General features: G+C 40.0%; 1 protein-coding gene across 2 annotated transcripts; it reads right to left on the bottom strand.

The window, feature by feature from the left end:
• Positions 1 to 5725: 5725 nt before the first annotated feature.
• Positions 5726 to 14878, bottom strand: LOC133364287 (histone PARylation factor 1). 2 transcript variants are annotated; one of them, XM_061584646.1, is made up of 8 exons: positions 14685 to 14878; positions 14000 to 14159; positions 13036 to 13225; positions 10838 to 10936; positions 8742 to 8892; positions 7461 to 7548; positions 6316 to 6488; positions 5726 to 5978 (listed from the first exon to the last, which is right to left on the bottom strand). In XM_061584646.1, the coding sequence occupies exons 1-8, from the start codon at positions 14817 to 14819 to the stop codon at positions 5847 to 5849; spliced, it is 1128 nt and encodes a 375-aa protein (XP_061440630.1). In that variant the 5' UTR covers positions 14820 to 14878; the 3' UTR covers positions 5726 to 5846. The 2 variants fall into 2 exon arrangements, with proteins under 2 accessions (XP_061440630.1, XP_061440629.1); XM_061584645.1 differs by having other exon boundaries at positions 14000 to 14195; positions 14685 to 14775.
• Positions 14879 to 18882: the final 4004 nt, after the last annotated feature.

Here is an 18882-nt window from a genome sequence, read left to right as displayed (position 1 = left end):
TTTGGTTTCATTTTTCATTACTTTAATCATTTACTACACAAATATAACATTTTTTCTACCTGAAGATTTGGAATGTACAGTAATGTGCCAGAATTGAAGAATGTTAAAGCACAGCTTTCCACATACTTGCATTTGCTTAGTGAATGAACAGAAAAGGCACAACTGCTTTTTTTCTGAAATTGAAGAACCAGTAAAAACTGGTCAGTACCAAAGATTGGTCTAGCTTTACAATCAACAATTGCCAAATATATTAATATAGAAGCCAAATACAAAGCCAGCAACTACTGTTCTTAGGATTGTAATGCAAATATAGATCCCACATTGGCCAGCATGCCTATTTGTATTACAGATGCCTGTCTTGTTTTTTCTTCCACATAAACAAGTTTCAGGTGTAAAAAAAAATTTGAGAGGCAAAGCCTTGCATGCGATTAAAAGCCAAGTCAGCACAATGTCACACATCATGCTGACACATTGAGGACACCACAACTATTATTGCTAAGAAATTTTATAGCACAGAAGTGTGAGATTCAGTATGCAGTGCTGCTATGACAACACAATCTGCCATCAATAACTTCTATTTGTTGGAAAGGTATATTAAGCAAATAGTTATTTGCTACTCTATCAAAATGGCTTTGGCAGGGTCTTCCATCTGTTGAAGAGTTCTTTGCTGGCTGGCTCTGCCCTCCCCCAGATGCAGGGCTGTCTTAAGTATTTTGTAGAGAGAAGCTTCTCCCCTTCATTTGAGCATACATGTATAGTGTTTGAAGATAAAGATTGGTTTGACCATTAAATTGTATTAAATTTTGTGAATCATTTGGACTAAAAGTGAACAGAATATAAAATGTAAATAAAAGGACAAATCAAAATTATGATTGAATGGGCTAAATACTCTAAAACTATATATCCAAGATGGTGAACCTGTCACTCTCCCTATGTTAGACACACACTCCCATTAGCTGCAGTCAATATGGCCAGTGGTTAGGGTTGATGGACCCTAGTCCCAAGAGCATCCGGAGGGTTACATGTTATCCGTCCCTGCTTATATATGCTATCTCTAAAATATCCCCTGCATCTGCTTTGTAGGTTTTAGAGACCCCCTGAAGAATCCATACTGTGTACGCAGCCCAGTCCAATGCCAAAATATTGATTGCAAACCTGTACTTGTTTTAAATTTGTTCCTAGACTTGTCTACCCTGATAAAAAGCATTAAGTTAAACTGCATTGTACCTGAACCCCAAATTAGTTTTGGGTGGGCGGGTCAGTGGATAAGAACTAAGTCTCACTCTAATATCTGAATTCCTAAGCACCAAATCCAACCATCATGTCAAAATAAGGAGTTTGATCATCAGAAGCTCAGGCAGATATCTCAACATTTGAGGCAATCCTAGGAAATAAGGAGTGGGTCTGGGGTTAGTTCTACAATCCACTTACTTTAACTCTCAAGTGCAAACTTTCTCGTATAAAGACAAAGCGAAGCTACATTGTGAATTTGGTATTTCTCCGTGGTGCAGAGTGGTAAGCGGCGGTAACGCAGCCAAAGCTCTGCTCACGACCGGAGTTCGATTCCAACAGAAGGAGGAAGTGGAATCTCCGGTAAAAGGGGTCGAGGTCCACTCAGCCTTCCATCCATCTGTGGTCAGTAAAATGAGTACCCGGCGTATGCTGGGGGGTAAAGAAAGGCCGGGGACGGAACTGGCAATCCCACCCCATATATAGGTCTGCCTAGTAAACATCGCAAGATGTCACCCTAAGAGTCGGAAACGACTCGCACTATAAGTGTGGGGACACCTTTACCTTTAAAGACTGAGGGGCTGTGCACTAGTGATGGGCTCTGTTTCTGCAACAAGTGGATTTGCCATCAGATTAATTATTATTTCTGATATTCTCTATCTTTGCGGAGAGAATTTTGAAGTAACAACTCTACACACCTGGTTTCCAATTCATTATTTTTTATATTCTTTTAAAAAATTGGTTTATATCAATTGTGTGATACTTTTGTCTACTTTCTATATGAGCTCTTCAAAGGTGTATTCCCTTTCACTTGTCAGTGAAGTTTTGATTATAATGGACAGACAGCAGCAGGGGGAATGAGGTGTTGATTGTAAGCAGCACGGCAGAAGATACTGACTTCATTATCTGCCTTATCCGGTGCACTTGAAAAGGAATGTAAGGCAATCATTACAGAGTTCAGAATAAAGTTCTATACCAGTGGAGACTTGTGAATAAATAGCAATTATAATATCTATAATTCTCTACAAAGCAAAACAAAAATGTCAGAGATTGGAAAAATAAAAAAGATACTGGAAGAAAAAGGAATTATTTTTAACGACCATCAGGGGGCCACACTTAAAAACCAATGTAAAAAGGAGAGGATTCCATCCCTACTGTGCACTTACAATAAGATTTGGTTCAGCCCCTAATTTGGCCTTGTGATTTGGAAAAATGAAGCTTTAGATTTGCTTCCTCCCAGTGGTTTCATGGGCAACAAGTTTAGTATAGAAAATGGCACACATCATAGAGATGCCCCTAGGAATGTAATCTGCAAATTTTCTGAAGGATGGGTGTAGGTTCCAGGGAGTTAACGATAAATTAAAAAAAAAAAGCTTCAGGGTTGTGTAAGTGAAAATGGATTTAACATGAGTAGATGTGAAGGTATGTGGCACAGAGACAAGGAAAACAATTTCCCAAGCAAGAACTGCTAGCAGAACTAGCAAGAACATAGAATGGAAAAGAATAAGGTGATATATTATTTCACTGTTACTTAAAACATCCCTTCTCCAAAGCCCTGATTGAAGAGCCCTGCTAGTATCATTCTCTCTGATTAGAAACTAGACTTGTTAGTCACAGAAGAGCTCTCCCTGCCTCCTCCTTTCTAGCATTTTCATTATATGGCAAGGTTGGGGAGCAATATTGCAGTTTTTGCAGTCATACTATTGGCTTAATTTTTTTAACATCCACATTTCCCCAGACCCGTTTGGAAGTCCCTGAGACACTTTGGACAGATCCTGCTTCAACTTGGAGAAGGCCCAAATCTTTCTGAAGCAACACACTTCTTTTTGTGTTTCATCCAAATTAGATGCACTCTTCTAGAGATGGGTATTTCAAAACATAAACTGAATGAGACTCGTTTTCCAATTAGAAATGTCTGGTGAATTCAGATTATGAGTTCAGACTACTCAGGAATGCACAAATGCTATGAAGCAAGAGAGATGATTGATCCCTACATATTTTAAGCAGAGGATGTCAGCTTAATAAAATAATTGGCTAAGATAATACAAATTGTGTCTAAAATTGATCCTATTCTTCCAGAGGAAAAATTGGACTATTAGTGTATATAAATAGCATGTTTATAAACAATTCTTAAGTTATATATTTGTTTTTTAAAAATTTACAGGGATTGTACTGAAACTGAACCAGAATTAATCTAAGATTTATGAAATACTGAAAAGACTTAACACACAATTTTAGTGGTTGAGCTTGTTGCACATAAAGTTAATTATATTTATTTGTCATATACGTTTTCAGGCAGTTTGTGTACTCATAATCTGGACTTGCATTTCACTTCTAAACTTTGGTAGAAGGATGACATACAAGACAAGGTCAAAAGCCATATGGAAACCTAGCTAAAATCTCAACCTGCATTTTCCTTGTCAGGTACTTTGTTTGCTTTCTGGCAGAAAGAAAGCTCTGCTTCAGGTCCCAGGGGCTGCAGAGGCAGCATACTCTGGATACCCCCCCCCGTCCGCCTGGCAGGAAGAACATAAATGGCAAGGTGCAGACCAACCTGGCCCCATCCATCAGCCACTGAAGGAGCAACTGAAGGGAGCTTGCTTCCCTCCTTTCTGACAGAACTAGCAGCTGCAGAAATAAGACAAAAGGAGACACTATCCCCATCTCTCAAAGGAAAAAGCCACTAGCTGAGTAAGAATGCCAGCAAGGTATAATCAGCATGGACTCATTAGCTAGGATAGCCCACTTTCAACTGACCACTTTGTTCTGGCATGAAAGAACAGATCTCCCTGTATTTCTTTTACTCTCCGTGTGTGTGCCAAAGCTTGATAGTAGTGGCTATTTTTAATTAATGTGAGTTGCTTTGGGAGATACCAAATGTCTGAAAAGGCAGGATTTAAAAAAAGTAAATAAGTCACCTAAAAGGGAAGCAACAGGATTTTTCTTAAAGTCCATGGTGGCTGATTGGAAAACAATCATTTTGGAAGAAAAAAATCATTTATTAAATTTGTTTTACTAGCTTGTCTGTTGCAAGCAAGCATAATGAATTTGTGCTTTGTTGTGTGTTTCCTCTCTTCTTCCTATAAGACTATGGCTTAGTTTATCCTACACCTGAACAGCATGTTTGCTGCCACCTTTGTAATCTAGTACAGCTTCTGAGCAAGGGATTGTGATGGCCATGCTACATATAGCTCCACTTGCTGAGGATGGGATGAGTGTAACTGTGCAGGCAATAGCAACAGTACCACTCAAGTAATGTGGAAAGGTTTCATATTTGCCCTTTTCCATTAGTAGATGGGGTACTTGAGATCTGTTCACCCTTCGATTATGCTTCAGTCTTGATTTAAGGGTCACTAATTCAGCACCTACAAAGCCCTTTATGGTGCCCCCAAGATAAACTCTAACCCACTGATTCCCAGCTTTTAAAAAAAAACATTTTCTACCACTTGTAGAACCTGAAACATGAAGCAAAATGTATAGATACCATTCTCATCTTTTGTGAAAAATTAGCTTGCTCCACCCTTTCAATGCTCTCCCCCCCCCTTTTCCTTGCAGACTCCCATGTGTAAGAGAGATGCATGTAGAGCAGTGGTTCTCAAACTCTTTTGGTTTGCAGCGCACTGTAAAACATATAAAAATTTTCTGGCACACTTCGTGTACAATATATATATATATATATATATTAATTGATCATGGATGTAATAAATCTCTATACAAATGGGTTTCTTCTCATTTTTAAAATATACTTTCATAATACTCGCGGCACACCTAGTCACCTCTTGCAGCGCACCAGTGTGCCGCAGTGCACCGTTTGAGAATCATTGATGTACAGGAAGAGAGAAAGATGTAAATGGGGGGGTAAGAGAGGAAATGTCTGTGAAATGTATATATGAATTTGTGAGAGATGCATGTTTGCCTATGCTAGTGGCAGTGACTCCATGTCAGTGGAATTCACTCTGGGTTTTAGTCCAAATTTTCAAGGCACTGAAACCTATTCCCAAAAATAGATTCAGCATTTTGGACAGCTCCCTTGAAAGTCTGGACTAAAACCCAGAGCAGATTCCACTGCCCAGACATAGAATCGTCACTGGTTTGTGGGCTGAATGTGGCGTTAAGTGTGTTCACGTGCATAAGAGAGTGAAAGTGGCACAGCCACTTTGTATATTTTTCCTGGAACCGGGGAATGACCCTTGTTGTTAGACAGGAACAGCAGCATTGTGTGTCAGGGAACAATCACTATTGTGTGATTTCCACAATTAGGACCAGCAGGACATAGATGACTTCCCATGGTAAGCCTGACATTGTCTGAGTTGAAATATCAATAAAGGTACAAAAGATGTATTTTTGAAAAAGCTTTTCTGCCATAAGGCCACCTTGTTGAGGGAGCCCAAGCTTTGGTACAGCAGCTGCAGCGTGGGCCAAAATAGAGGGTAAAATCAAAGTTAAAAGACATATGCAGTTTGGATTCCTCCACCTACTCCAATAAGCTACTCTTCTTTAGCAAAAAAAAAGTTTATTTCTCTCACATAGAAACTACATCAGTTTAATACCAAAATCCAAGAAAATACCCCCAAAACAAAACACCATACTTTACTGTACTTCAGTGACATTGCCTATTATGCTGTGAGCTGGTCTACATTATCTTCCTTCCTATTAGCTAAATGAGCTTCAATGATCTCTGCAAATAAATTCCTCTTCAGCAAGTTGTAAGCAAGAGGCAGCAACTGGCCAATAATCTTGTGAAAATACTGCAAAAGATTAAAAGAACACATATCATCCTGCTGAAATTGCTAACATATTACACAGCCATACAGATTTCTCTCTAGTCTGTTTTTCGTCTCAGCTTCCTCTAGAGGAACACAGCTTTGAGAACTACTTGCTTGAGCTAACTTACTTTCTGTTCATTCACAAACTTTCCACAATAACTACTTCCAGATAAAAATGCTGTTTTACTTCATTTCTTACTATTCCAAAGTGACTTTAGGGTTGTGGCTTTAATATCAACCTCTGAAGCAAATAAATTAGGGAAAGTAGTTCTTATGTACTGGACATGATAATTTATGTGGAGAAAGTGATTTTACTTACATGCGACCCATAGCAGAAGAGGTCTATTCCCAGTTCATACCCCATTCCATAGTCACATTCATCATTAGCAAACTGAATGAAAGTCAGCATTTCCTGAATAGGGGCAAAGGCTTTCAGTCTCTGGTCATCATTAGGAGCATCTACAATGGCTTTACAGATTCTTTTGAGATTAGCTATAGAGAAAGGTTCACATGATAAATAAAATGGAACATTTCCTTTGTCTATTTTACTGTATGTTGCCTAGGTAATACTTTTATTAGGCAGTTTATTAACTGAACTAAATAAGTACACTAAATATACAGTACTATTGAGGAGGGCAGGCCAAAAGGAGTTGTCCCACTGAGTCCAAGCAGCAGGTTCCTGGGAATCTTGTAGGCAAGGTCACGAATCTGGACAAATGCCCGTTACTAAAACGTATGTGAATTACTGTTAGCCATGAAATGATCTTCTTAAGAGAACTGCTTAAAGTAACAATTTTCAAACAAGATCTGAGGAACTCAGGAGATATTTCCGCTGGTGGGGGGGAGAATTTCCCCCCATTTCTCCACTCCCCCTGCAACCCCCAGTATCACACTGTTCTGGAGCATCTCCCAAGGAGGGACCAGCAAAAGTCACCTCCCCGCCCTTCTGCTCTCATTGGAAGGACTAGAAATCTGGATCCAACCCAACACAGAAACAGTTCCCACAACATAAAAAAAATTAACTAGATTAGGAAAAGGAAAACGGCAGATTAGTTTGAAGTTAACAGTGAAAACATCCGTTAGTTACACACAAGATTTTTATGTATTTAAGGAGCTATCTTCAAGAAAACTAAAGCATGACTGATTTTTCAGCAAGAGACAATGAATTCCAAAAGGGCAAGCATGATGTTTCTGCTACAACAGACCAAGAGTCCTATGACATCTAAAGCTATTTTATTATGGTGTGAAAATCATGCCACTATTTTTTACCAGACATCTATCTTGTTCAAAAATAATATAATCAATTGCTTACTTTATGTGGATTTCTAGTCTTTTCCACTAAAATATAGTTGCATCAGTTTCCTTTGAAAATTTCAGTCAAATATCTAAATACACTCTACTACTAATAGCAAAATGCTACTTTTCTTTTTCTTTCTGAGATTAGAAATCCTAAAAATAGTTTACCATTTGTTTCAGGAAGCTCTCTGTACCCGACATCATTCTTATCTACAGGGACAACCAGGCCACCTCCATGAAATGTTTTGGTTACTACCTGTGTTGAAAAGAGAAAGAGACAAATAAATAATATTACCCATAGACCTGTCATGCTATACTGAAACAAGCTTTGTTTAAAATATTGATTCTGCATCTATTCAGAAAACTTAAGCTTTTTTTCTAAAGGGTTTACACTTAACTAAGCAATTAACCAGCCTGCAAATCCTTTTGAATCAGACCATGAGCTTCCTTTTTTTTTTTTTAGAAGTGGTTAAAAAACATTGCTCAGTGTTCCTAGCTCCTCCTCCTTGGAATCTTCTGGAGCATTAGGCAGCCCACTGAAAACAGTGTTCCACTGACCTCCACTTACCTCTCCATTCCATCAGATGACAAGGAAGTCACCACCATGGGGCACCTACAGTGCTTTGAACTGGCTGTTTCCAAAGGAACCCCCTCTTTGCCACTATTCAGCTGTTTCCTTAGCAGCTGTGGGGAGGAGGGATTTATAACTTGCTACTCTTTCCCAAATGAAATTAAAGATTTTTAGAGACAAAAATGTTCTGCCTGAGAATTCATAGCTCACAATTTACACCTACCATTCTAATATATAGACTGTGACACAAGCAGTTGGTATTCCTGTTGTCCAAGGTAACCTTCTATGCATAGCATAAAACTAGCTTATGTTTCATCAGCTATAATTAACATATTTTGTCTGATAGGCTAAATCCATAAGAGTCTCAAAATACTTAATTCCCAATTTGTTTTCTGTGTTGACCTTGAATTACTTCTATGTTCTCCAAACTATTGCTTGTGCTTTGTTCTGTATTACTTAAGTTCCTTTGATCTTTAAAATATTTCACATTAGCAGTGATCTCAAGTTCTACCATGAAGACAGTGTTAGTGCTGTAATTTATATCAAAGGCTCAGTTGTCAGATGCCACCAAGAACATGTTTTCTCTGCTGTGAATATAACTTCTTATGGCTACTACAGCTTTAAAAAATAGCTGTGACCAAGCAATACTTTGTATTTTATGCCTACTTTCAACAATAATCAGATTCTAAGTATGCATAAAACAACACATTTGACATCTTTGTAAAAAGGTGATTAAAAATATTCAACACTTATTTTCTAGGATAAGTTACCTTGCAAGCTTACTAGAAAGTTAGTGCCAGCTGGCCTCTAGGAGGAAAAAATCAGCTGACTTATACATTTGAGTTCTTTACTGAATCTAGAAATAAATCAAGCCATACTTTCTTATCTCTCTGTTTCATCGTGGCAGTTTTTTGCTCCAGCAAATAACCCAGTTCTTTTGCTGTTTTGGTTAGTTTTTCATCTATATCTTTCAAAATGCTGCTTTTCTTTTTGTCTGTCAATTCCTTAAGCCTTTTGGACAAAAAAAGCCTGAAACAAAAGAAAATTTCATACTACATTACCATCCACCTTTCTCTAGAACAGGAATAGGAAACCTATGGCCCTCCAGATGTTGTTGGCCTACAGCTCACATTAGTCCTAACCAGCATAACTGATGATCAGGGATGATGGAAGTTATAGTCCAACAACATCTGGAAGGCCACAGGTTCCCCATCTCTTCTCTAGTGATAAAAGCATAAAAAGTTTTCTTGGTCTTGCAAAGAATCTAACAGGGATTTCATCAGCAAGCCAACACTTTTATTTTTTAAAACTCAATTTTTAACAATGACATTTAAGTAACTTCAGATGTAAAGATTCCAAAGGACTACTTCAAAATTAGGCTATGTGCTCAGACATTGACTTTTGAAATGATCACAAGTGCCTCCATAGGGAAGCAACAGTTAAGTGGGGGACTTAACCTTTCCCAAAGGATACTATTAAGAGAGTCTTATTCACTGATTACTCAGCTGTATTCATAGATGACTAGTTACCACATACTTTTTTCTGGTTGAACTGCTCACATGATCACTTAGCAGCTTTCAGCTGATGTGCCAGAACAGGTTATACAAGAGACTTGAGATGCTGTTCTACATTATAACACTTTTGACAACCAAGTTCTCTCAATCCAAGAGAAACTAAGACAAAACAAAAGCTGCATGGAAAATCTTTTCCAGTATTTTTTAGCTATTGGCTTTTAACTACATTTACACTTTTTTCTTCTGTGTTTTAGTAAAAAATAAAAAACAAATTCAGTATGTGCAAATTGAACAAGTCACAGTACATTAATCAACCCCATTATTATGCATAGCTTTCAATAAAATTATTGAACTGAATAGCTGAAAGTATTTGAGCTAACAATTGGAAAATGCATAAACTGCATCAGTGTCAGTTTACAAAGAGTAATGACTTCTAAATGATAACGTAAAGGCAGCCTCAAAAGGCTGACTGCTGTCTGAAAGCAGAAACTTGGCTATAAATTTTTATTGGAACATCCCAAATTTGTTTTATTCTAGATTGCTAAGAAACACAATGTGAGCAATAATAATGCATGGTGTTCAGAAGAAAACTTATTGATAGGAAAGTGATTCAGTTCTTGCTTTTTGAAGTATCTGGGAAGTTTTACTAGCTTACAGAAACTAAAAAAAGAAAAAATCAAAATATCACAAAAGCTGAAACTAACACACAGCTATACAAACGCAAGTACCAAGTAACTAACAGTGAAATCCTACCCATACCTAGTCATAAGTAAGTCTCATTGCATTGTGACTTACTCCCCAGGAAAGAGTGTGTAGGATTGCACACTAAATGTCACTGAATTACTCAAATTAGACATTCCGAGACCCAAGCTAGATGAGCTATGTAAACATTCTTTTCGAAACTGAAACAGAGCCTCAGGAAGATAGGTTGATCTATTGAAGTTTATGGTGCAGCAGCAGAAGCTAAGCCATGTTGTGCCACACACTAGTCTTGTTGCAAGTGCAAGAGAATTCTTTCATCAGCAACTTGTTCCCAATAATCTAAATTTTGATTTTGCCTCCCTGGACTCCTTTGGTAGGAAGGGCAAGATACAAATTTAATAAAAAAGATAATAATAAATAGACTTAAAAAGAAAGCCATCCAGTAGGGCTCACGAGGGCAAGGAGCACTTCAGTCTGGACAAAGTACCCCACCCTCAAGCTGGTTCACCTACCCATGGGGGAAAACAATACACAGTTCCTATATCTTTTCCCTTCCATTGAGAAACATAGATGAGGTACCATTTTTATTGGGACATGGCTTGCCATACATAAATGCACACACACACTGCTCCAATCAATTTGCACACACTCTGCAGCTACATTTCAGTTAAAAAACAACCATGAACATTGAAATTGCTCTCCTGTCTCATCTATTTTGGCCCAGATTCACTCCTCAGGTTGAAAGTATTAACTCTTACTTTACAGCAGCAAACACATTGTCACCAACTTGAGAAATTGTGCACCCCTTCTTGGCTTCATTTTCACCAACCCACACTGGCAGTTCATCTGGCATATCTCTAAAAAAATGCACACATAAGTGAAAGTATTTTAACTAATTTCAAATGCATTCTTTACAGTATTGCAAAAAGGACTCAATACAGATTTCCCCCCTCTCAAAATTGTTTAAAAAACAAGTGATGAGTTCCCACATTTCTTTGAGGGTTATACAACTGCCTCTCAAATTCTAATTATTCTAATCTCAAATCAGAAATGTTAGCTTCTTAATAATTTATGCTTCTGTATTCCAGAAAGCTGTGGCCCAGGCAAGACTGACAGATGTAAGAACAGACTTTACAAGGTGTATCAAAGTTAATAATACCTTCAAGTTTTTGACAATAAAAAAAACATTTAGCATGCTTACCATGCAATCATATGCTTATAAGTCCTTTTGTGTTCAACGGGTCTTACTACCTAGTAAGTGGGTTTAGGATTCCAACCTTAATTTGCATATTGAAGATAACAGTAAAGTAAAATGTTTAGCTTTCAGTTTGAAAGCAATCTTATTGCCAAAGCCTACTATAAAAGTCAGTCAGTTTAGGAAGCAATATCTCCCAGAATGTTTTCCTCTTTCACTCATTGGGATGAAGTAACATATAGCAGGGGAACTTTTTTGGCTCTGCCTTGCAGGTCAAATTTGACAGGTGGATGATCACATCCACCTGTCAAAATCCCTTATACTTCGTTTTTAAATCTCCGAGATTAGGGACTTAAAAGGGAAAGAGGGGAGACTTGCAAAAGCCTTTTTGAAGTCTCCCTGTGCTTTCCTTTGAAGTCCCCAACATCAGGGACTTAGAGGGGAAGGGGGCAAAAACTTACAAAAGCCTCTTCAAAGTTGGAGACTTAAAAGGAAAGGGTGAAGAGACTTGGAAAAGGCTTTAAGATAGCCCCCACACTTCTGTTTCAGCAACCTGGAATGCAGAAGCTGTCATAAAGCCTTTGCAAAAGCCTCTTTGAAGTAGTTCTCACGAACGTACTGCTTCAAAAGGAGTTTTTGCACAGCAATTCCTCCTCAGCTGCTGTGCGAATTGCATTCTGCTGCCTTAGCTGGGAACAGGACTGCACAGCCAATGCATAATTAAACCATGTTCTCACTCATCAGCTGACGTCACTAGTGATGTCACCAGATGGGCAGTTTGGGGAAAATGGCCTCAGGGTCCAAATGGGAGCCCCTGAAGGGCCATATTTGGCCCAGAGGTTCACCACACCTGATGTATAGAGTCAACTGCTGGACAAATAAATCAGGAAATTTTTCTTCCTAACCATAAAGGAATTAAGTTTAAGAGCTTATAATTTCCATATAAGCAAGTATCAGATGGCATTCAACGTACATTGTTTTCTGGTGGGATGCCTGTGTATCCCACATACATGAGACTACAGGCTTGTTACAAAATATTCGGCACAAATATGAAAGCTTTTAAATACAATGTGAAATTTTGCATGGAAAATGAATATCAAAACAGCCTGTGTGGACAAGGTTTCTAGACACAATTAATATTTATTGAACTCCCTCATTATATGAATAACACATTCTGATGTCACTTTTTCATCTATATGGACAAAGGTCTTATGGATTACTTTAAATAAGTATTTCAGGAATACCTTGCATTAATGTACTCAATGGGACCAGAGCGAGTACGTAAACCGAAAATGTCCTTAAAGTGAAGCACTACCTTTTAAAACTTTTTTTACCTCTCCTTCATGCGGAGCCTCAAAGACCCGCGCTAAAGCCTCTGCTGCTGCGCTGCTGCGCCTCTCAGCTGATCGTGATCGCGCCTCCCAGCTGATTTGCAGTGGCACGATCGCATCTATTTCCACCCCCATGCACCGTTAAGTGTCCGTAAGTGTGAAGCAAGCATATGTAAACAGGAGCATGGTGGAGTATGGAGTATGTCCGTAAAAGCAAGTGCATGTTAAGTGAAGGTCCATATAGCGGGGTATTCCTGTACTGAAGAGCCAAATGTTACATTGAAATTGGTCATCAGGCTCACATCCTGTTCCAGGAAGAACTTCATGAAAGTAAGAATCAGCAGTGCCTGATGTATGTCTTAAAGCTTTGGCAGGAGTAGAAGTGCCAGTATGCAGCAAAACCTTTCTCCAAGATGGATACATAACTTACCTAAAATATCCCATATGATATTGCATTTTGCTGTCTCCACTAAAGACAGTCTGGAATTCAGGAGGATCATAAAAAAACCTCCAGTGAAGACTGAAGTTCACATCTCCTGATCTACTAGTCTTTTTATGTTTTCCTGCAAGAATGTCATACGGCCCAACTAACTGAAGTCCAATGCTTGATTTCAGTGCATCTGCAAAACACAAAATATCTTTTGTTCATGGAGAAAGATCTGAGCAAATATATGTCCCAACTTAAAAAATGACATTTAATTAAAGGAAGCTATTCTTAGCCCCATATTAGCATAACTCTAATTGAGGTACACTTCTGCATTCTCAAACTCTGAATTCATGTTCCATCTACCTACAGAAGAGGTGCATGCAAAGCATGTGTTGCCAATCATGACAGGATAAAATATCAATTTAAAAGGGGCGGGGTAAAAACTTTCTAGCTAGACCAGCCTTTCACAACCTTTGGGTCCCCAGTTTCTGCTGGACTACAATTCCCATCACTTGTGACCCATGCTGGCTGGGGTGATGGGAGTTGTAGTCCAACAACATCTGGGGACCCAAAGGCTGCTATAGGCTAAGGCGGAAACTTCTTATGGTTAGTCTGTGTTGTACAGAAGATTCAATTTTTGGTTGTTATAATTTCTTTGCACCACAGCCCAATCCTAAACACAACACAGAAGTATGCTCCACTAAAATTAACAGGTATTACTTCCATATAGCTGTGAACTAAGTACAAACCATTGACTCTGGAAGATTCATTGGGCAGTGCCACATTTTTCATAGGAATATATCTGAGGAAACAGTTTGCAGACTACAGTCAAAAATAAATGTTTGTTAGGTTTGGATTTTAAACTCAAACAAACAGAAAAATCTGAGTTTCTCTTTCAGTCTTCCTTGCTGAAATTTCACATTTAAAAATAACCTAGTATTGAAAATTGTTTTTTTTTGGAACCCACCACATGGCTTGTCAGGATTCAACTCCTCACAAAACTTCCAGAAATGATAGAAGTCTTCAGGCATCTTGAGCCGGTAGCAACTTTCCACTTCTTGGCGTACATGATCAGGGACATCTGCTTCCAAGGACCGTCTCTTCTTGACTTCTTTACTCTTGTCACACTGCCAGTGGACAGCAGATCAGTTTTAATCCCACACCTGGGAAGAAGCAAACTCGTACTTTTATACTTTAAGAGGGCATCTGAGTGGTCGGGGATATAGTAATTTGGCAAGGAAAGAGGATAGGGAAGGGAATTTAACCAACACTTGTGCACCCCTTATGGGTTTCTTGTACCGAGAGACTCTCTGCTAAGAGAAAGACCCAATCCTTGCTTGTCAGGCCCAGCTGACATAACTGGAGCGTGTTTAAGAGGATGCTAAAATAAAGGGCCGCTTTCAGGCCTGCTGGAAAATCAAGGACACATCCCACCATCGTCTCTTCATGCGGTTGGCTCTGGGTGCTCAGGCATGCGGGCAAGGCTCAAAGATACGCTCTTCACCCCAGCAGACATTCCGGAGCTGCCGCTGAGCTCTGCAGGAGGCTGCTGGACCCCTGTTTAGAAGAGGAGCCGGCCCACACAAAAGGGGCTGAATGAGGCTGCCCTCTCTACCAGGTGAGGGCTGGGAAGGGGTTTGCGCGGAGGGTACCTGTTCCTGCACAGCTGCTTCGGGTGGCCGCTTCCCACCTCCAGTCATTTTGCTTCCCGCCGTCGCCACCGCAACCGCAACATCCCGCCTCTTGCCGCCGCGAGGGTTTCCGAGGCCCCGTTCCCGTGACGTCATCGCGCAAAGGCTTCTGGGTCCCTCAAAGGCTTGGAGAAGGCAATGCAGAGAATGCTTAAAACAAGGGCACGTTGAAGACGTGAGACCGGCCAGGCGCTTGTAAGGGTCTCTTGCACGTTATAGAGACTCTTTTTGTAGGCGAAATCCACCTGACTAGCAACGGTGGATTGGGGAGGGTTTTTTCCTCAAGGCCGAACGCGGCTGTTGCCTTTTGGCTTTTGTATGTGCGTTGCAGCTTAGGGGTCATAAGAGGTGCAAGCGAGTAGCCAAGGTGGCTAGCGAGCGGGGAAATGATGCAGTATCATTCATAAACGGTTGAGTACGGGAGTAAGGCATTGGCTGCAATGCTTACTTGAGAGGAAGCAGCACGGAACTCAAGGGGACTTGCTTTGGAGTAAATGTAGGATCGGGCTGTGATTTTATTAGCTAGGCTACGGAATAATCAGTCCTGCACCCTGGTATAACACTGAACGGCTGACAGTGCAATCCGATTCCTTGCCCCCTAGGAAGTGTCTAGGAATTGCACCATTCATCGCACGAAGAATCAGGAGCAGGGAAGATGTTGGAAGCTGGCCTGCCTGCAGGCTTTCAATAACAATATGTTGTCTGGTTTTATTACTATTTTCAAAAAAGCTATTGTATTTCAGACGGAAAAGTGTAACTGTTCAACTATGGTCAGAGAAAGACTAGTAATGAAAGCAGCTAGATTCACCTTGACAAAACATACCTTAAGGTTGCAATCCTGTGCCGACTTAAGTATACCCCATTGAACTCAATGGGACTTACTTCTGGATATAGGTTTGTGCTGGATATAGGTTTGTGCTGTAAGAGTTCTGATGTACAGCACGGTCCTATGTATGTTTCTGGAGAAGGGCCATAGCTCAGTGGTAGAGCAACTGCTTTGCATAAAGAAGGTCCCAGGTTCAGTCCTCAGCATCTCCAGGTAGAGCTGGGAGAGACTCCTGCCTGAAACCCTGGAGAGCTGCTGTCAGTCAGTGTAGGCAATACTGAGCTAGATGGACAATAAGGCAGCTTCCTATGTACTCGGAACTAAGTCTGTGTTCAATGGAGGCTACTTCCCAAGTAAATATATTTAGGAGTGTAGCCGTAGACTATATAACCAATTTAATGTCCCTAAATTTTGAAGTGGATGATGTCCAATTTTTACACTTCTAAATAAGGTCATGTGTTGGGCCCTAGATAACAATGCATATGGGTTCATAAATATGTATTTAAAACATCCCTACTCTTTTTGTTTACCACAAGAGGGAGCCATTGTAGTTCTGGTGGAGAAACTCTCAAATGTAGACAAGCTGTTGGAACTCAGTACCTCCAATATTGACAACACTGCACAGGAGTTTGAGGTAGTGACCTTAACCAAAGCTTAGCTATTCTGTTAGATGTAAGCATTAGATCTAGCTAACTCACCAGCTAATTTCTGTCTATTAGTTTTTGCTGTGTAAGTTTATGAAATGCTGCAACCCTTTTTCTGCTTCCTGAAAGTAAGCCTCCATTGAACTCAGTAGGATTTACTTCTGAGTTGCCATGTATAGGATTGCACTGTAAATCTCCTAAACTGGGGCGGGAATTTCTTGCATTTATATAGTCCTTTGTTCATTGTTAGAGAGCCAGTGTGACGTAGTAGTTACAGTCGGGCCCTGCTTTTTGGCGTTCTGCTAATACGGCAGTTTTCAATTACAGCAGGGTCCCACTCATACTGCGCTTATTCTGCTTTTTTGGCGTTTTTCGGGCATCGGGCACCATTTTATTGTTGGTGTTCCACTTTTTGGCAATTTTCGCTGTTCGGCGGGGGTCTGGAACCTAACCCGCCGTATGAGTGGGGCTCTACTGTACAGTGTTGGTCTACGACCTGGGAAACCAGGATTTGAATCCCCATGCAGCCATGAAACTCACTGGGTAACCTTGGGCCAGTCACTGCCTCTCAGCCTCAGAGGAAGACAATGGTAAACCACCTCTGAATACCGCTTACCATGAAAATCCTATTCATAGGGTCGCCATAAGTTGGAATCGACTTGAAGGCAGTCCATTTTGTTCATTGTTTAAGACTTGAGAAATGTTCTGCTGTAATTCTCACATTTTTTTTTAATATTGATCTGCCTGGTAATCAAACATCATCTATAAAATAAGCAAATGCCACTTATTTTTAACGTTTAAATATTGCAACCATCATGACACGCTTAGAGCTCCTGTGGCTAGCTAGCATTGTTATTTTACAGAGTGGATTTTTCTTTTTTTATCTAATATAAAATTCCCACCTATTTTGAGAGAGAATCATCCATACATTTCCCCAGCATTGCTTGAAGCCCAGCATTTTATCTCAGCAAAATGAAATGAAAGCAATAAAGCCTGTTGGTACAGAAAAGAACTGTCTCCAGGAAGACAGTAAGTGACGAATGCTGCAGCAGAACTGCAAAGGCATACCATGAGTTTGCTGAGTCACCACACCACTACTTTTTATGCTGCCAGGGTCATTTTGGAATTCTGCCCAGCACTTCTCTCTGCAGTTCTGTAAGGTTGGCAGAGTAAGATGATTGAACAGAGAAAGAAGAACTCTCAGTGAGGGATGAGATGAGAAACTATGTTCTTGTACTGTCTTAAGAGGAAAATGTTTATAGTATTTTTCCTTTTGAAAAGTTGATAGGCTTCACATTTTTATTTACGGTGAAGAAAAGTTGTTACTGGAGATGTAAGACTTGCACAAATGCACACAGTTTTGTGTTTTAGGTTCTTTAGGGTGCAATCCTAAGGCATCGGGATGAATCCAAAGCCTGTTTAATTCAAAGCCCTGCTGGTTGCCTCTCACACAGGAGTGCAAGAACTTTTCCTGTTATGATTATTTGATGTTACCGTCAATGAGAGGGGTTGTGGGTTTGTCAGGGGCATATCCCTACATGTTGACTAATTTGTTTATGCACCATTTTGGCAACAATGTAAGAAGCATGTAAACCTGGGGGGAAAACACAAGAAGATTTTGCATGACTCTTGTAAAGGACATTTAATTTAGTAACAAACATATCTCCTCACTCCACCCCACAAAATTCCATAAACTGCTTGAAGTGTTATCTTACAAATCAGGTGTTGCTAACAGCTCTCCAGTCTTAGCACTCTTTATTCTTCCTTTGTGTGATTGTCATTGTGTAAGGAGAGTGGGGAAGAGCTCTTGCCCCTACTTCTTCCATCATGCCCCATTGCTGTCTTCTCATTCCATGTGTTGGGAAGGGAACGTCTCAGCTTACTCACATAGACTCCCTGGACTGTTTAGAATTGTAAGCCCTGTTGGCGTGTTCACTGCATTTGCATATAAGCAATCACACAATGGGGTACACTGCCAAGCCATGCCCCTCTGGCATGTCATCCTTATTCCATATAGAACTCTACGCTAGTTATACTAGAAAGGTCTGCAATGGGGAGTCTCCTTTAATCATGGAGACTGTCAAGTTTTAAATTGTGTAGGAAGCCTCAGTGAGCAGAGATGACTCCCTGCTGCAGGCTAATGCCCTCAGACTTGTGGAGAGCTGTGCATGGAATAAAGATAACATGCAGAAGGGAGTGGGGCTTGGTACTACTTCTCTGCTCCCCTTTGCATGGTTGCTGACATGCTGGTGCTGTGAACACCTGAATAGGGCATCTATATTCCAGGGTTCTAAATTGTGTGGAGAGAAGGCTCCTTGCTAAGACATTTCTTTCCCAATGCACAGAAGGCGGTGAAGAAGGGAATGCAGTGGTCTCATCCCTGCTCTCCACCTCTTCTGCAGATAGCCACCTGGAAGGAAAAATACCTGAAGAGGGCTTAGATAAAAAGGGGTTGGCAAAACAATGCTCAATCCTCCGGAGTTCTAAACTGCACGTCAGTAGAGAATAGAGATGGGAAGATCTGTCCATTTTGGTTCTCATCTTTCTCATTTTTTTCCCAATCTTTAAATTCAATTCTCTACATTTCTGCAGCAACTTGTGACTTTTAAAAAAAAAAAAAACAAATCCTCATGAAAATTCTTGACTTTAGTATGAATTTTTATTTTATTATTTATTAAATTTATTAGTC

The sequence above is a fragment of the Rhineura floridana genome, chromosome 9 (assembly GCF_030035675.1).
Source record: "Rhineura floridana isolate rRhiFlo1 chromosome 9, rRhiFlo1.hap2, whole genome shotgun sequence".
Taxonomy (NCBI): Eukaryota; Metazoa; Chordata; class Lepidosauria; order Squamata; family Rhineuridae; genus Rhineura; species Rhineura floridana.
The sequence above is the reverse complement of the archived record's forward strand: the minus strand, read 5'-3'. Positions and strand labels throughout refer to the sequence as shown.

Excerpts from the sequence above, each read along its gene's own strand:
- LOC133364287 (XM_061584646.1), bottom strand. The coding sequence starts at position 14,819 with ATGACGTCACGGGAACGGGGCCTCGGAAACCCTCGCGGCGGCAAGAGG. Across the intron at positions 14,160-14,684 it reads AAGCAGCTGTGCAGGAACAG|TGTGACAAGAGTAAAGAAGT; the intron begins GTACCCTCCGCG and ends GTCCACTGGCAG. Across the intron at positions 13,226-13,999 it reads GAATCCTGACAAGCCATGTG|ATGCACTGAAATCAAGCATT; the intron begins GTGGGTTCCAAA and ends TGTGTTTTGCAG.